Raw genomic sequence first — 16,159 nt, forward strand, 5'->3', positions numbered from 1 at the left:
CTGAGATAATGAAAAACAGAAGTCCAATTTTTGAACTGTGGTATGCCAACTTATAATGCCAGTTGGATTACTGCCCCTTGCCCAGAACTGAGAAGGTTTTTTTTTTCTTTTTCTTTTCTTAAACATTTTATTCATATTATAGAGGGATTTCATTTTGTTTGCTTTTTTTCAATCACTAGGAGAGTGGTTGAGGAGCGCTGAATCCATCACTACTTTGATGACACAGTTAGGCTTCCAGATTCACATTTTCAGGTACCAAGAGTTCCCTCTAAATACCACAAACAAGTCAGCTTTCATATACATTTCTTTCTACTGAACACACAATGCCCATTGGTATCTTTGAAGTATAATTGCACCTTAGGTCCGTATTTCTCCAGGTAAAGCAGTTTTTTGGAATTGAATGTTCCCCTTCTTTTTTGTCTTATAAACTGAACTGCATCTTTGTACTTCATCCCACATTCAATCAAAGCAAGTGCTACCAGCACAGATGCCTTACTGAATCCTGCAACACAATGCACTGCAATACAGTGTAGAGAAGTACCGGAAAAAGCCTAGCAGCCCACTGGCATCACAACCACACCTGATGTGACTCAAAAATTAGTATAAGTAAATAGATGCATGTTGTTTTAAGCCACTAAGCGTTGAGGTAGTTGATTACTCACCAAAATGATGCTTATTGTAACTTTAGGGCAACTGCTTTAAAAAATTATACCAACAGGTATGGCAAAAGCCAAAAACAGAAATAAAATAGAATACTAAAAAAAAAAAATTAGGGCCAAACAAGTCAGGAAAAGAAAAACAGGAAACAAAAAGCAGACGTGAGAAATAGAAAAGTTATAAAATAAAAAACTTAAACCAAAACATATCAGTGATTGTCTTAGATGTAAATGGGCAAAGCACTCTCATCAAAAGACAGAGATTGCCACACTATTAAAATTCAAATAATAATAAAATACACCCATATGCCATTTACAGAGGACACTCTTTAAAGATAAGGGCATAGATAGGTTGAAAGTAAAAGAATGAAAAATGATATGCCATAGAAACACTAAGCATAATAAAGCTAGGATGTCTATGTTATTATTGAACAAGAGATTTCAAGACAAGGAATACAACCAGAGATAAAGAAAAACATGAATTTATCAGGAGGACATAGCAATCTTACACCACTATGCACCCAATAACATAGCTTCAAAATACATGAAGAAAATACATAGTTGGATATGTTAACACTTCTCTTCAGTAATATGAAGAAAAAGTAGGCAAAAATATCAGTAAGAATAGATATTTGAATGCCACTAACCAACGTGATCTAATTGATATATGTGGAATGCTACACACCCAAAGCCCGCAGAATCCAAATTCCATTCAAGTTTACGTGGAACATTCACCAAAATGGACCTTATGTTAGTCAGGTCTCAGTAAATCACAAAGGATTGAAATGAAACCAAACAAGTTCTCTTACCACAATGGATTTAAACTAGTAATACTAGTAATTAATAACTAGAAGAAATGAAAGAATACACTCCTAAATAACATGTGCAGGAAACATAAATTAAAATGGGGATAAGAAAATATCTTCAACTGAACACTAATGAAATAAACATGTAAAAACTTGGGGATGATGTTAAAACAGTGCATAGAGTTCTAAATGACTATACTAGGGGGCAAAGGTCTAGAATCAATGACCTAAGCTTCCACCTCAAGAACCTAGAAAAAGAAGATTGAATTAAACAACCCCCCCCAAAAAAACAGAACAAAAGAAGTAGTAAAGATGAGGAAAAAAATCAATGAAATAGAAACAGATGAATGTCAATTATACCTCAACAAAGCTGTTAATAAAAATAGATTTTTAAAAATTCAACAGTCAAATTTTGCTTCCTTGAAAAGATTAACAGAAGTCATAAATAACAATAAAATAAATTAAAAAGAGCATTACTGCAGATTCTATGGATATCATAAAATAGAATAAGGAGATATTATAACCAGCATTATGCCAATAAATGTTATAACTTAGAGAAAATAGACAAATTCCTTAATAAACATAAGTTCACAAACTAAAATAATAATAAATAAAATTTGAATCATCCTATATTTGTTGGAGGAATTGAACGTGTAATTAAGAACCATCCTCCCCCCCCCAAAAAGGGAAAAATTAAAAACAACCTCCAGATGCTAATGATTTCTCTCAAACATTTAAGGAAAAAATACCACTTCTACACATACTTCTCCAGGAAATGTAAGAGAAATGAACAATTTCCAACTTTTTAAAGTTAGCTTTATTGAGGTTTAAGTGATGTAAAATAAACCGTACATATTTAACGTGTACAATGTGATGAGTTTTGCCATATGTATAAGCTATTACCACAATCAATACAAAGAACATATCCATTACCACAAAAAGTTTCTTCGTGTATATTTGTAATCCATGTCTCCAAACCTCCATTCCCACACAAACATTTATTTGCTTTGTGTTATTATAGATTGGCTTGCATTTGCTAGAACTTTACATAAATTGGATCAAAAGCATGTACTCTTTTTTGTCTGGCTTTAGTCACCATAATTATTTTGAGAGTCATCCATGTTGTTGCATTTACTATTAGTTCCTTTTTATTGCTGAGCAGCGTTCTATTAAATGGATACACCAGAATTTTGTATCCATTCACCTGTTGATAAACATTAACTTGTTTCCAGTTTTGCCTGATACAAATAAAGCTGCTATGAACATTTGTGCACAAGTCTTTGTGTGAACGTATTCATTTCATTTCTCTTGAGCAAATACCTGGGAGTAGATTGGCTGGGGCTTATGGTAGGTATATGTTTAAAGTTTTAAACAACTTCCAAGACATTTCCACCTGCAATGTATGAGAACTCCAGTTTCTCCATATGCTTTCTGACACTTGGCATGGTCAGTATAAAATTATATGACTTTGGAAAATCATTTTCCAGTTTCTTATAAAGTTAAAGGTACACCTACCCCATGTCCCAGTAATAGCTTCTCCTAGTAGGTACTCATGAGAATGAATGCCTGTGTCCACCCAAAACAACTTTTACAACAATGTCCACTGCAGCTTTATTCACAGCAACTCAACACTGAAAACAACCCAAAATGTGTGAAGACAGAAGAATGGATAAATAAACTGTAGTATATTCATGCTCAGCAGTTTTTTAAAGAAATGAACTATTGATACATACAACAGCATGGACAAATCTCAAAAAAAAAGATTATGATGAATGAAAGGAGCCAGACAGAATGATTTCATTTCTATGAAGTTCAAATAGACAAACTAACCCTGTGGTAATAGAAACTAGATAGTGGTTGCTTCTGAAGGATGGGGGAAGAATGATGGTCTGGAAAGGGACAGGAGGGATTTTCTGGGGTATGGAAATCTTCTATACCTTGATCTGTGTGATGGTTATATGTGTACTTGTATATTGTTAAAATTCATTAATCTGCACATGTAAGTTGCAAAGATTAGTGTATTTTACTGTATTTAAATTATACTTCAATAAAGTGTTGCTAGCATAAAACCAAAAACTATATTTAATAATCAGTTATCTTAAAGGAAAGAAAGGCTTCAATGCTTCAAAAAGAAAAAGAGAAAGAAAAAGGGAGGAAAGAAAAAAAGAGGGAAGGAAGGAAGGGAGGGTGGGAGGGAGGGAGGGAGGAAAAGAAAAGCACATTTACAACTTAAAGGTTTTCCCAGGACAGTCTCTATTTACACCTGTCGTCCTGGCATCCTAGTCAGTGTAGCATTTGTCCCAGATTTTTCACTTTTTTATTCGTTTGATAAACTTCCATTTTTGTACTTCCACCTTCTACCATGGTCAATCTAACAGTGTTTGGGACATGTATAGAGTGAGCAGGGCTGTCACTTTGACATGTATTTAAATCTGAAAGACCACTCAGCGAATCTTCTCTCTCTTTTCCTGATTTTTTCCAGAATGAAATCTCTTGTCCAAGGACAACAAACAAGTTGCCCCCTGCTTTAAAAAAAATAAAATAAAAAAATCACCTAGACACAAGAATCTGGCGACAGCTCATTTCTCATGTCTAGGGTGGTGGAGAGAGAAATGTTCAACTCTGCTGCCCCTGGCAGCTACTGGTGTACTAGCCAGTTGTATTGTGGTCCATGCCACAGCACAAGAAGCCAACAGGTTGTCCATTGGGCAGGCTCCTAGGTATGAATGAAGCGCTGCTGTAGAGCGTACAGAGAGTAGTCTAAAAGCTTCTGCTGCAGGAATTTGGTCCATTTTTGTACAGTACGAAGCCAGACCAATGTATTTTATTCTTTGGTATCATTTTCATATTTTGCAACAAGCCCTTTTGGTAGCAAAAAACCTCAAAAAACAGAAGTGCATGTTACTCAAGACAGTTGATGATGAACATATATTTTGTACAAAATGTTTGTCATCATTTATCGTCCATGTGGGAGTCTTAGTAGTGTCCATGAGGATTTGAAAAGTAGAAGATACAAATCAGCTGAAAATGCATTAACCCTTGCTTTCAAAGACTGTGCCTGATGAGAACAATTTAAAACAGCAGGTGTGTTTACATTTCATTCTGCAAAGCGTGACTTTTCATTCTCATCAAAGGTAATTTAGCTCATTTCTTTAATTCCAATTTTTTGTACACAAAGAAAAAGTAAAGCAGTACTTGGTAATGTATTGTCTCCAACAGAAAAGAACCATTTTACACAGAGTGAAATGATGACAGTTTTATGTCAGTGTCATTAAATGCTTCAAACAGAAAACTTACTCCAATAATTTGATTTTTTCATCCAATTCTTCATAGTAAAGCTGTTGAAAGTTCATTCTGTCAAATATGAAATATCCAACATTATTATGAATGCTGTTATAAATTCCACATAAAACACCAATCTTGAAGACAACACTCCTTGTTTGTGTGGTGATAAAACAAATACAAATTTTACCAAAGCACAAAATCATGAAAAAAAGAATGTTCATATTGAATTACAAAAACTATGGCACAGAAATATATTTGGAGTCCGTTGTGGAACACATAATTTAGAATCACATCCAAACAAGTTACGATGGTTTTTCCATCAAAATAGAAGCTATAGTTGTTAACATTTACAAGCATTTTCACAGAGACGCAATTAGAGAAATGGAGTACAAAATGTTTTGATCAAGATGGGATTGAACAGTAAAAAACAAAACAAACAAAAACTCTCCTGCATGGCACCCACAATTCTTTCCTGCTTCTTATCCACAGTATCGTAGAAGTAGGTAAGCCTTTGAAATGCTTATTTTTTAAAATATATTTATTTATTTATTTTTGGCTGCATTCGGTCTTCATTGCTGCCCGTGGGCTTTCTTTAGCTGCGGCGAGCGGGGGCTACTCTTCATTGTGGTGAGTGGGCCTCTCATTGTGGTGGCTTCTCTTGTTGCAGAGCACGGGCTCTAGGCGTGCGGGTTTCAGGAGTTGTGGCACACGGGCTCAGTAGTTGTGGCACACGAGCTTAGTTGCTCCACGGCATGTGGAATCTTCCCAGACCAGGGCTCGAACCCATGTCTCCTGCATTGGCAGGCAGATTCTTAACCTCTGTGCCACCAGGAAAGTCCTGAAATGCTCCTTTTTAATCAACCTGATCTACAATAATATTGAGCTCATTTGTTTAAATGTTCCCAAAATTTGTATTGTATTTATTTAAAATCAGTTAGAAGTCTTGTGTCTTCAATCAAAGCATGTAATGAATGGAGCACAAGAAACTTCAACTTTTGAAGGTGTTAGCAAGTTCCAAGTACTGAAAACAAATCTTGCAAACTGGAAGGCATTGAAATTTATCCATTCCATTGGAAAGGAAAAACTAAACAAAATAAACAAGCAAATATGTGTACAAGATGTAATTCTGAAATTACATAATTGTGGCCTGGAGTATATTGACTTGTGACAAGACTCTTTTTGGTGGAGTCCCTGATTTCAATTGGATAAATTTCTATTCTGAACTGGAGTGAAATAATAAAGTCAATCATTTTTCATTCAGCATTTAAATTTGATGAAACAGTCAAGGTATCATAATTTTATGATTTTTGACATAAAAATTGTCAAAGAAAGATATTCTAACTGGAGGCAAAAATGCACAAGTGGAAATACTTATTTTCATTGAAATGTTCAGTTCAAAGTGAAAAAAATATAATTAAGAACATCCTTCATGGGGCTTCCCTGGTGGCGCAGTGGTTGAGAGTCCGCCTGCCGATGCAGGGGACACGGGTTTGTGCCCCGGTCTGGGAAGATCCCACATGCCGCGGAGCGGCTGGGCCCATGAGCCATGGCCGCTGAGCCTGCGCGTCCGGAGCCTGTGCTCCGCGACGGGAGGGGCCCGTGTACCGCAAAAAAAAAAAAAAAAAAAAAAAAAAAAAGAACATCCTTCATTTAGCAAAATTCTCTTAAAGTGTATTAGATACCTCTATGAAGAAAAAGCAGTGATTCCATCAAAAATATTATAGTTTACTGCAACAGTCTGGATGAATCTCACTAACATAATGTTGAATAGAAAGAATGAGACACAAATGACAATATGCTGTGTGATTCCAGATATATGATTTGTTATAGCAGAAATTGGTTAAGGCTGCTTCCAATATGCTAGGCCTTCTTCCTTTAGCCCACTCTACCATTTTCACAGAAATGTTTCTCTTTTTTACTTAATCACATTTTGAAAATGATTACTTTCTAATCAGAGCTGTACCATGCACCTGGTGTTTGCTTCTCTGAGGAAGCACTCCCTAACATTCCCTTTGTGAGCCTTCTTTATTCCAGAAAGAAAGTCACAGTGTGATAACCTCAAGGACCACCGGAACCCTCCCAACACTGCCTGACATCAACTTTGACCATGTAGAAGTTTTCCAAGAGGAAAGAAGAATGCAAGCTTGCATCTGCCCTGCTCCTTATCTGCAGTACTCCCTTCCCCTCCTGAGCTATAAGACCCCTTCCTATTTTCTCCCAAGGGAGGGCACAGTCTTGAGGGTGCTAGCCTACTGTGGCCTCCTTTGCCTGGCAAAGCAATGAAAGCTACTCTTTGCTACTTCACCCCAAACTCTGTCTCTGCATTTCTATTTGGCACCAGAGGACAGAGGCTGGGATTTCATCAACAAAAGAACAAAGACAAGCACACTAATCAATGCTATTAGAGGGGGAGGGGGGGTGATCGGAATGGTACACAGAAGGGTTTCAGGGATTGGTGATGTACTGGTGATGTATTGATCTGGTGCTAATAATTCAGGTCTTCTAAGACTGAAAATTCATGGACGATATTAATTTTTCTGAATGTGTGTTATACTTCAATGACCTTTAAAAATATTATGACTATTAAGGATATCTTCTACGTGACTATAATATTATAATGCCACTACCAGACGTAAGAAAGTGGACAGTTACCCCATCACATAACTTAATATTTAATCCTCATTCATATTTTCCCAAGAATGGTTTTTTAAATTTTTATTAATTTTAATCCAGATCCGATCTACACTGAAGCACTGCATTTGACTGTTACATTTTTTACATTCTTTTAATCTCATACAGTCCTCCTTCCTCTTCATTGATTTCAAGACACATAGCTGTGCTCTAAATATTCTGCATTCTAGATCTGTCTGATTGGCTGGGATAGGCAGAATTCGGAGACGGCTTCCATTGACACACGCTTTGTATAATCCCCTCCCCTAGGATGAATATGATGAGGATAGCGCTTCCATTATTAGGGTACCAGATTTTTGAGACTATAAGTAGGGTCTCTAATTAGTTGGCTCTGAGTTCATTAAAAGGGAAGTTATCCTGGGTGGGTCTGACCTTATGGAATAAGCCGAAAAGAGAAATTCAAAACAGCAGAGACATCCTCTTACATACCGTGAAGAAGTAAGTTACCATGTGGTGAGAGGAGAGGCCAAGTGGCAAGGACCTGAGGGTGGGCTCAAGACCAGCCCCTGGCCTGCAGCTACTAAGGAAATGGACACCTACAATCACAAAGCAATGAATTCTACCAACAACCTGATGGGACTTGTAAGAGAACTTTGAGGGGCTTCCCTGGTGGCGCAGTGGTTGAGAGTCCGCCTGCCGATGCAGGGGACACGGGTTCGTGCCCCGGTCCGGGAAGATCCCACATGCCGCAGAGCGGCTGGGCCCGTGAGCCATGGCTGCTAAGCCTGCGCATCCAGAACCTGTGCTCCGCAACGGGAGAGGCCAGAACAGGGAGAGGCCCGCGTACCACAAAAAAAAAAAATTATCTAATTAGATGCAAATATTTAATTCTCAATAGTTATTCTTGAGTAACGTACAGCTATTGTCAGTTATTCACATCCTAATATAAATTCACATCCTATCTTATCATATGCTTTCTTCTACAATATTGGCTGACAGTGACTTAATAATGACTATATCTATCATTTATTGGATAGTAACCATTAGTGGAAACTGCTTTTTAGATACTTTGCGTGTATCAAAATTCTTATGAAGATTAAATGAGTTAATACATGTAAAACACTTAGAAAAATGCCTGAGTTACGGTGTTATGTCCATATTTCCTACTATTATAATATTCATTTTATTATCTCATTTAATTCTCACAACTCATGAGGTAGATATTATCATTATTCCCATTTTACAGAGGATGAAATTGAGGCTCAAAGAGGAAATGTCACTTGCCCAAAATCACACAGCTAGTAAGTAGTAATTTGGGATTCAAAATCAGGCAATTCAACTCCAGGGTAGAAGAAGCAAGGAGGAGGGAACCTCAGCTAAATAAAAATGCTGCCTATTGTGGAGCTGGTTATTCTTTCCAAATTTTTATTGTGCACACTACTCAGCGTGTAGAGCACTGTGCTATACCCACATGTACCACGAGGCACATGTGAGGCCATGGGCTTATCCTCGGAAACACTCACCCTCTGGGCAAGAAGGCAAGCATGAACCCAGACAGCGATAACACCATGGTACCCACGTGGCTTTCGAAGGGTCAACCATGGGAGAACAGCCTCAAGGTTCCAAGCTGGAATGTCGGGTTAGAGTGACCTTAGCTTCTGAGTCAGACATCAGGACACTTGGCTGACAGAGACTTGCTTTTCCTAGTCTTTTATTTACGAGAAAAGTCTTAGAAAGCAGTTTAAAAATGACTTTACTAGGCCTTCATTGCTTTAATTGAAAAAAGTTAAAGTGCACGATATCAGTCCAGTCATCATGGTTACAGGCTGCTTTGAGGTCCCACTCCAGCACGGTGGGTGCTATTAGGACCATCCTCCCCACAGTGCCACCCCCCTCCCCAACTGGGCCTCTATCTCCAGCCCCATGGTCCACACGAGACTGGGATAGCAACCATGACTCTTGGGTCAGGTGTCCCAGTGACAGGGAAAAAATAGCTTCCTGATACATTCAGCATCGAGGTGCTGATTACTACATTCTCAGCTTTGGAGCTCTAAAACTAGCACGGTTCACACCCATTCAATAGATGTTTTCTGAACAACAGCTACAGGCCAGACCATAATCCCCCCAGACACTAGTGAGTAAGCTCCGGCTGCCAGCCTCAAAGAGCTCATAGGTGCATGGAGCACAGACAATGGGATGATATCATAGTTCCAGGAAAGAAGGACTCACCCAGAAGTGCCTGGTATTGGTGGGGCCGGCTCAAGCTGCCCAAAATCATTGTCAAAGTCAGACACCACTTATTAACTTAGGGTGAGAAATGTGATTTCCAACACGACCAACAGCCTCGAACTGTCTGCTCAGCGTACTCTCTCCCTGCAGAAAAGCCTCTATCTGAAGCCAACTTCTTCTCGGAAGGATAATCCATGAGCCAAGAATTGGAGCGTAAGGAAGAAACCAGACTATTGTCTCTATGAAATCAGAGCTGCCCGGGCAACCAGAATGCTCAGCTTGGCTGGGACATCCTCTTCCTGTGTTTCACTCAGGCAGGTTGAGTCTCTCCTCAGTTGATTGTACTGTCACCTGTCTGGTTAGTTACATTCCAGCCCTGAGGATACACGTGGCCCACCGCCTAGGTCTCCCCAGCATCACAGCCCAATGGTTCACTTGTGATGAGGTTAACCTCTGTGGATTTAAGTTAGTTTTCATCAGGATCAGCCTTGGAGGCCACATACTCCCAGGTCCACTGAACTCGGAGTGTCTGCATAGCCTCTGTAACACTAGGAACCCCACTCCTGTCGGGTGGTATCTTTATTTTGCTAAAATTCAAGGAGCTCCAAATTGACTACACCTTCCTTGCTTGTGCCGACTCTGGTTTTGCAAAACCCCATAGTTCATAAAATCAAAGGACCCAGTAGAAACTCTCCTTGTTTCACATAAATCCCAGAATGCACCATCAGCAGAGGGAACCGGACAGAGATGGGCTGGGAAGCAGAAGCAGTAGGAATGATGAAGGACACCGGCTGGAAAGTGAAACCTGGATTCGACTCTTAACACTTCTCATTAATGATGTGATCCTGACAAATTAAGGCATCCCTTGTGAGCTTCACATTCCTCACCTACAAAACGAAGGTCACAAAGATGAACGGCGATGCATCTACTTCTTAGAGTCCTTGTGGGTGTTAACAATGGAATAACCAGTTCCTGGTACATAACAAATGCTCATAACGGTTAGCTGTTATGGCTGTTGACAATAAGGATAACAATGTAAACCTGGAAGGAGCAGTTATCTTTTGAGAAAGAGATACCCAAGTCCTCAGTATCATTTTGCCCAGTCTAGGATGAGAGAGTCACCAAGGACTTTGAAGTAAAGGAACTTGTCTGCATATCCCTGGTGGTACAGCTTCCCTCACAGGCTGGAGAAAGTCTGGGACAGCAAACCCCTGCACTGAGTAACTTGGGGAACCTGCAGGAGGAGGGGAGAGGGCGGAAGATGAGAAGGAAGAGAGAGAAGAGCATGCATTCATTCATGCGCTCAACAGCTAAGACCCATTAAATGCTGAAAATCTAATTGGAGGGGAAAAGACACGAGCTCAAACAATCTGCAGTGGAAAGAACTCAGTGATGATGCGATGATGGGGAGGGTCCTAGGACTGGCAGGGACAGAGAAGCAAGAACTGGAGCCCGGCCTTAGGAGCAAGACTCTTGTCAGGGAAGGCTTTATAGGGTGGAATTCAATAGACAAGCCATATTTTGTTTAGTCTTTATGGTTCTCTATGAAAAAAAGAAAGTCTTTTAATTCTATGACCATTTCTTAGCTTTAATAGTCACTTAACCAGAGAGCTATCCTGTCATCGTCCTGAGAAGTTTTTGCTAATCATTGGGTTTGAAGAAAGCTTAGCAGGACTTATGGACACTCACATGGTCTGTCTGCCCACCAGAAATCACACTCTGCACTGACTTAACCCCTCACCCCTTTGTTCCAAAAGCCTCTCATTCTTCCCTAGGTCCCGAGGACTGGAGAACCTCCAGGGCAAGTGGACTCATTTAAGGCTTTAATGTTACCTATTCCTATTATTGCTTTATTTTATTTTATTTTATTTTTTTATTTTTTGCAGTACGCGGGCCTCTCACTGTTGTGGCCTCTCCCGCTGCGGAGCACAGGCTCCGGACGCGCAGGCTCAGCGGCCATGGCTCACGGGCCCAGCCGTTCCGTGACATGTGGGATCTTCCCGGACCGGGGCACGAACCCGTGTCCCCTGCATCGGCAGGCGGACTCTCAACCACTGCGCCACCAGGGAAGCCCGGAAGTGTCTATACTAGTCAAAATGTTTACTCCAGCTACCTGTGTCAGAACTGCTCAATCCTCCCCGCTTTGACCTTGGAAAGGCAAAACACAGACGGCACACTCCCATGGGAATGTGATGAAGGAGTTCTTTCCAAAGGAGTAGGCAGGCTTAAGGGTGAAACATCCAGGGCACAGCCACAGTAAGAAGCCCCTCCTCCCCATGCACGGAGGGGAGGAAGTAGTAGGAGGGGTCCTGCCCACTAGAGGCGTGGCCTTTCTCAGATGAAGGCAGCCACTGACAGCCCACGGTTGAGCAGAGAGGCATCTGGGGGCATGAAAACTCGAACCTCACTCTCCTCCCACCCCCAGTCTCACGTCAAGGCTCCGACCGGAAGAGAGAGGGCAGGGCAGACCCTAGACAAGGTCCACAGACATCAGAATACTGGCACCCAAAGGATATAGATGGCTGGAGAGTTCATCCAGACAGGAAGTAGCGAACCCAGCACACTCTCCTTTTTTTTTTCTTTTAATTTTTATTGGCGTATAGTTGATTTACAATGTTGTGTTAGTTTCAGGCATACAGCAAAGTGAATCAGTTATACATATACATATATCCACTCTGTTTTAGATTTTTTTTCCATTACAGAGTATTGAATAGAGTTGCCTGTGCTATACAGTAGGTCCTTATTAGTTATCTATCCTATATAGAGTAGTGTGACACAGCACTCTTCTTAACTAGAGTTATTTAACCCTTCACATTTGCTCTGATTCACATTTACTCTTACTAGTTATCTATTTTATAGATAGTACTGTGACACAGCACTCTTAACTAGAGTAATTTAACCCTTCACGTTTACTCTAACGTGTTTGATGTTATTCCACCGTCTTATAAAATTTTCCCTTTCATATGCTTCGTCATAACTTTTTATTAATAACTAATAAACCGTAATGATAGAAATAATAAGTAGAAGGCACTTTCATTTGTTATTTAGTTAGAAGGGATGTCTATGCTTTCATTTACGATTGCTATTATTATAGTTTTCTATTTATTATACTTTTTTCTTGTTTTCTCCTTTCTTGAAATTTCCTGATTTTTGAAATCTATTTTCCTTACAGTGCTTTGGAAGTTCTATATCCTGTTTCAACTCTTCTAATGATAACTCAAGTTTTTAATTCACTTGAACCTTTATTTCTCAAACAGTGTAAAGAAGTATACAATATAGAATGACAAAACACTTAGCATATCTTTCTTTCACCAGCACCCTAAGATATGTTCTTTAGTCTATTGCAGTGAGGTGAATTGGCTTCTCGGGCCTGAGCCTATAGGCTTTGGAACGACCTGGACATAATGTATAACATATATCAAAGGCCAAAGCTGCCACGTCATCGTCTGTGACTGTTAGCACTTCCACCTCAGGCTCCTGGACGAGGCCGTTTGGAAGAATGTGACCGGGAGGACGTGGCTCTTCACCTCCTTCTCCTACAGTCCCTCGGTGCCGGGCCTAAGGCTCTGGGCTTGCTGAACGGCAGCTTGAGCGTGACCGTACACTCAGGAGTGATGCCCGGCTTTGAGGATTTACTGTTGGTGCCGAGCCCAGCCGCCTACGCAAGCAACAGTCTGGTGAGGAAGCTGTGGGAGCAGCTGCAGGGATGCAGGTGGCCTGGATGAGGGGCTTCCACCCCAAGTGCCAGAGAAGGGGCTCAGAACTGCACGGGGCTTGAGAACGTGACAACTGTCCATCTGTCTGCCTTCAAACTTCCTGATCTGACGGCCACTTACCAAGCCTACCTGGCCGCCAAAGCCCTGCTGGCTGCCTATCAGAAACTGATGGACTGCTCTCCAAGAGATAAGGACCCTTCCTGGGAGGCACTTGTGCTAATTCACAGAATGCCAGGCCTTCGCAGGTGGGCGCCAAGACCCTCGCCCAGTCCCTGTTCATCCCAGAGACTAGCAGACGGGTGGTGTGGTCTAATGAAAGGTGAACTGAATTTAGGGCCAAAGTGACTATGTCTCAGATCCCTTATTATTAAAGACATCAGGGGTTTAGATGAAGAAGAGAGAGCTGGCTCCTACTGGCAATGAGAGTCTTTGTAAAATATTCAGGAATGATGCAAATTGTTTGTTAAACCATGGAAATCAGCAAACACTAAAATCCTGGCTTTTCTCCCCAGAGAGCCAGTTGTTAAACATTTAACAACACACCACTGCAAATATCCAAGCAAAGTTATAGAAACAAATTCAGAATAGAAGAAAACTCCTCTTAATTTTAAAAGAATGTCTTCAAACCAGGCATAGCTTCTTTAAGATAGGTTTTAGGCAATTTTATCAGTATTTATATCATGTGAGTTCTTATAAGGCTATAAGAGTAATAATAGTTAATTAACACTTTCTGAGTGCTATTCTATCCAAGTAAAGTTCCAAGCACTTTATACGTATTAATACATTTCATGACCCTATGAGGTAGGTCCCCTTTTTACAGATGAGAATACTGAGAGGTAGAATAACATACCCAATGTCCACACAGCTGGTTCAGGTAGAGTTGGAAATCACACCAGGCAACCTGGCTGCAGAGTCTGGGCACTGCTTCTCAAAGCTGAAGAACTCCAGGAATCTTTCACGATTCTAGACCCAACTCTGCCCCCAGCAAAGTGATTTGTTCAAACTCCCTCCTGTAGTCTTACAGGGCTTCCATAGCTTAATTCAACACATATGTGTTCAGGGGCTTCCCCGGTGGCGCAGTGGTTAAGAATCCACCTGCCAATGCAGGGGACACGGGTTCGGGCCCTGGTCCGGGAAGATCTCACATGCCGCGGAGCAACTAAGCCTGTGCGCCACAACTACTGAAGCCCGCGCGCCTAGAGCTCAGGCTGTCCAACAAGAGAAGTCACGACAATGAGAAGCCTGTGCACCGCAACGAAGAGTAGCCCCCGCTAGCTGCAACTAGAGAGAGCCCATGTGCAGCAACCGAGACCCAACACAGCCAAAAATAAGAACAAATAAATTAATTAATTAAAAAATATGTATATGTGTGTTCATGCCACAAGCATTTACAAAGCAACCTTCATTCACCTTGGAGCAATGGGGTACAGAAATGTGCAAAATGCGTGCTTGCCTTCAGAGTGTTTACACTCTAGTTGTACAGAGTCATAAACAATCACAGGTACCAGATATTGGAGGGTATGGCATGTGCAGGGGTGGGAAAGTGATCTAGCTGGTTCAAAGCATGGAACAGACTAAGGAAAAAGAAAAGAAACGGTGAAAAGAAAAGGTCGGAAAGGCAAGAGGGAGCTCTATTATAAAGAACCTCAAAGGTTTTCTTAAAGAGTTCCAGGTTTCTGGAAAAGATCACAACCTAATCACAGAACCAAAGTTAATTCCATCTTCTCCAGAGGTGTTAAAAGATCCCAAAGCACCCACTCTGAAGACCCTGCTGGGCTCCTAAAGGAACTTTGCCTGACCTGCCTTTTTTACTACTTAAGCTATTCCCAGAAGGGAATGATAATGGGGCTTTGATAGTCACAGAAGCTGAGATTCTCCCAGCTATGGAGTGTTCGGGATGCATTGAAACATTCACAATCCTTGGTCTATAACACCTTTTAATCAGAAGCATTCCCTAATTAGCCACACTGCAGAGATGAACGTGGTGACGCTTTGAAGGCAGGACTGAGATTTTGTGTCCTAGCTACCAATCATGTCTGGCACGAAGAAGGAAGCTTAGTAATTTGTATGGACAGATGGTGCAAAACTGGATGAATAGAGACCCATGTTCATAAGACCATCCTATGAGTGAATTTAGCTTAGGCAAGACCCAATACTGCCAGCTTTCCATTGACTCAACTTTGACACCCCTGCTTATCACAGGTCAGCACAAACTTGGGAGATGAGAAAGCAGAGTTCTTTTTTCATAAAATGTACAGAGATAAGGTGCCTTCCTCCAAGGGCCGACAAGCACAGATGTGGGAGGACAGTTCATGATGTGAAGGAAGCCCTGTGCCTCTTCTGCTCCTAACCAGCTTCCCTCCTTCTACCTTCTGTCTCTGTCTCAGATGCTCCATTACGCCCAAAAGGTTCGCTTCACCACCAAAGCCCAGGAAGAGGTTTGCTTCACTAAAGAGGGGGAGATGCTGGCAACGTTTGACATTCAAAACATCGACATCCTCCCAGACCAGAGAGAACAGACTCTGACTGTTGGACATTCTGACTTGACGTTACCTCCTGGAAAAGAGCTGCTGATAAATGACAGTGCTATTATCTGAAGGGCGCTTAAAGGTGAGAGCAGAGACCTACCTAAGGACCAAGTCCACAAGCACCTCTCACCCCCAAGCACCCAGCAGAGTTTGTTATGCTGAACTGACAGAGTACTTGGTAGGGTAGACCATTGACCTACACAACTCTGAGGCTGTTCAGCAAACAAAACCTTCCACAACCATTCTCTGGCTCTAAAAGCAAAGGAGTTTGCTAAAGGCAAAGGTGATTAATGAACAAACAGCAAAAT

The 16,159-nt window shown here is 41.0% G+C and overlaps 1 protein-coding gene across 1 annotated transcript in view; it reads left to right on the forward strand.

Annotated features, from left to right (window-relative positions):
- The window catches only part of LOC115849836 (olfactory receptor 9I1-like), a 33,702-nt gene extending 17,782 nt beyond the window's left edge, over positions 1-15,920 (forward strand). Inside the window, 2 exon segments of the mRNA XM_070046213.1 lie at positions 13,081-13,284; positions 15,711-15,920. Coding sequence (XP_069902314.1) covers positions 13,081-13,284; positions 15,711-15,920 — 414 coding nt within the window.
- The last annotated feature ends 239 nt before the right edge of the window (positions 15,921-16,159 follow it).

Source organism: Globicephala melas, chromosome 8 (genome assembly GCF_963455315.2).
Source record: "Globicephala melas chromosome 8, mGloMel1.2, whole genome shotgun sequence".
Taxonomy (NCBI): Eukaryota; Metazoa; Chordata; class Mammalia; order Artiodactyla; family Delphinidae; genus Globicephala; species Globicephala melas.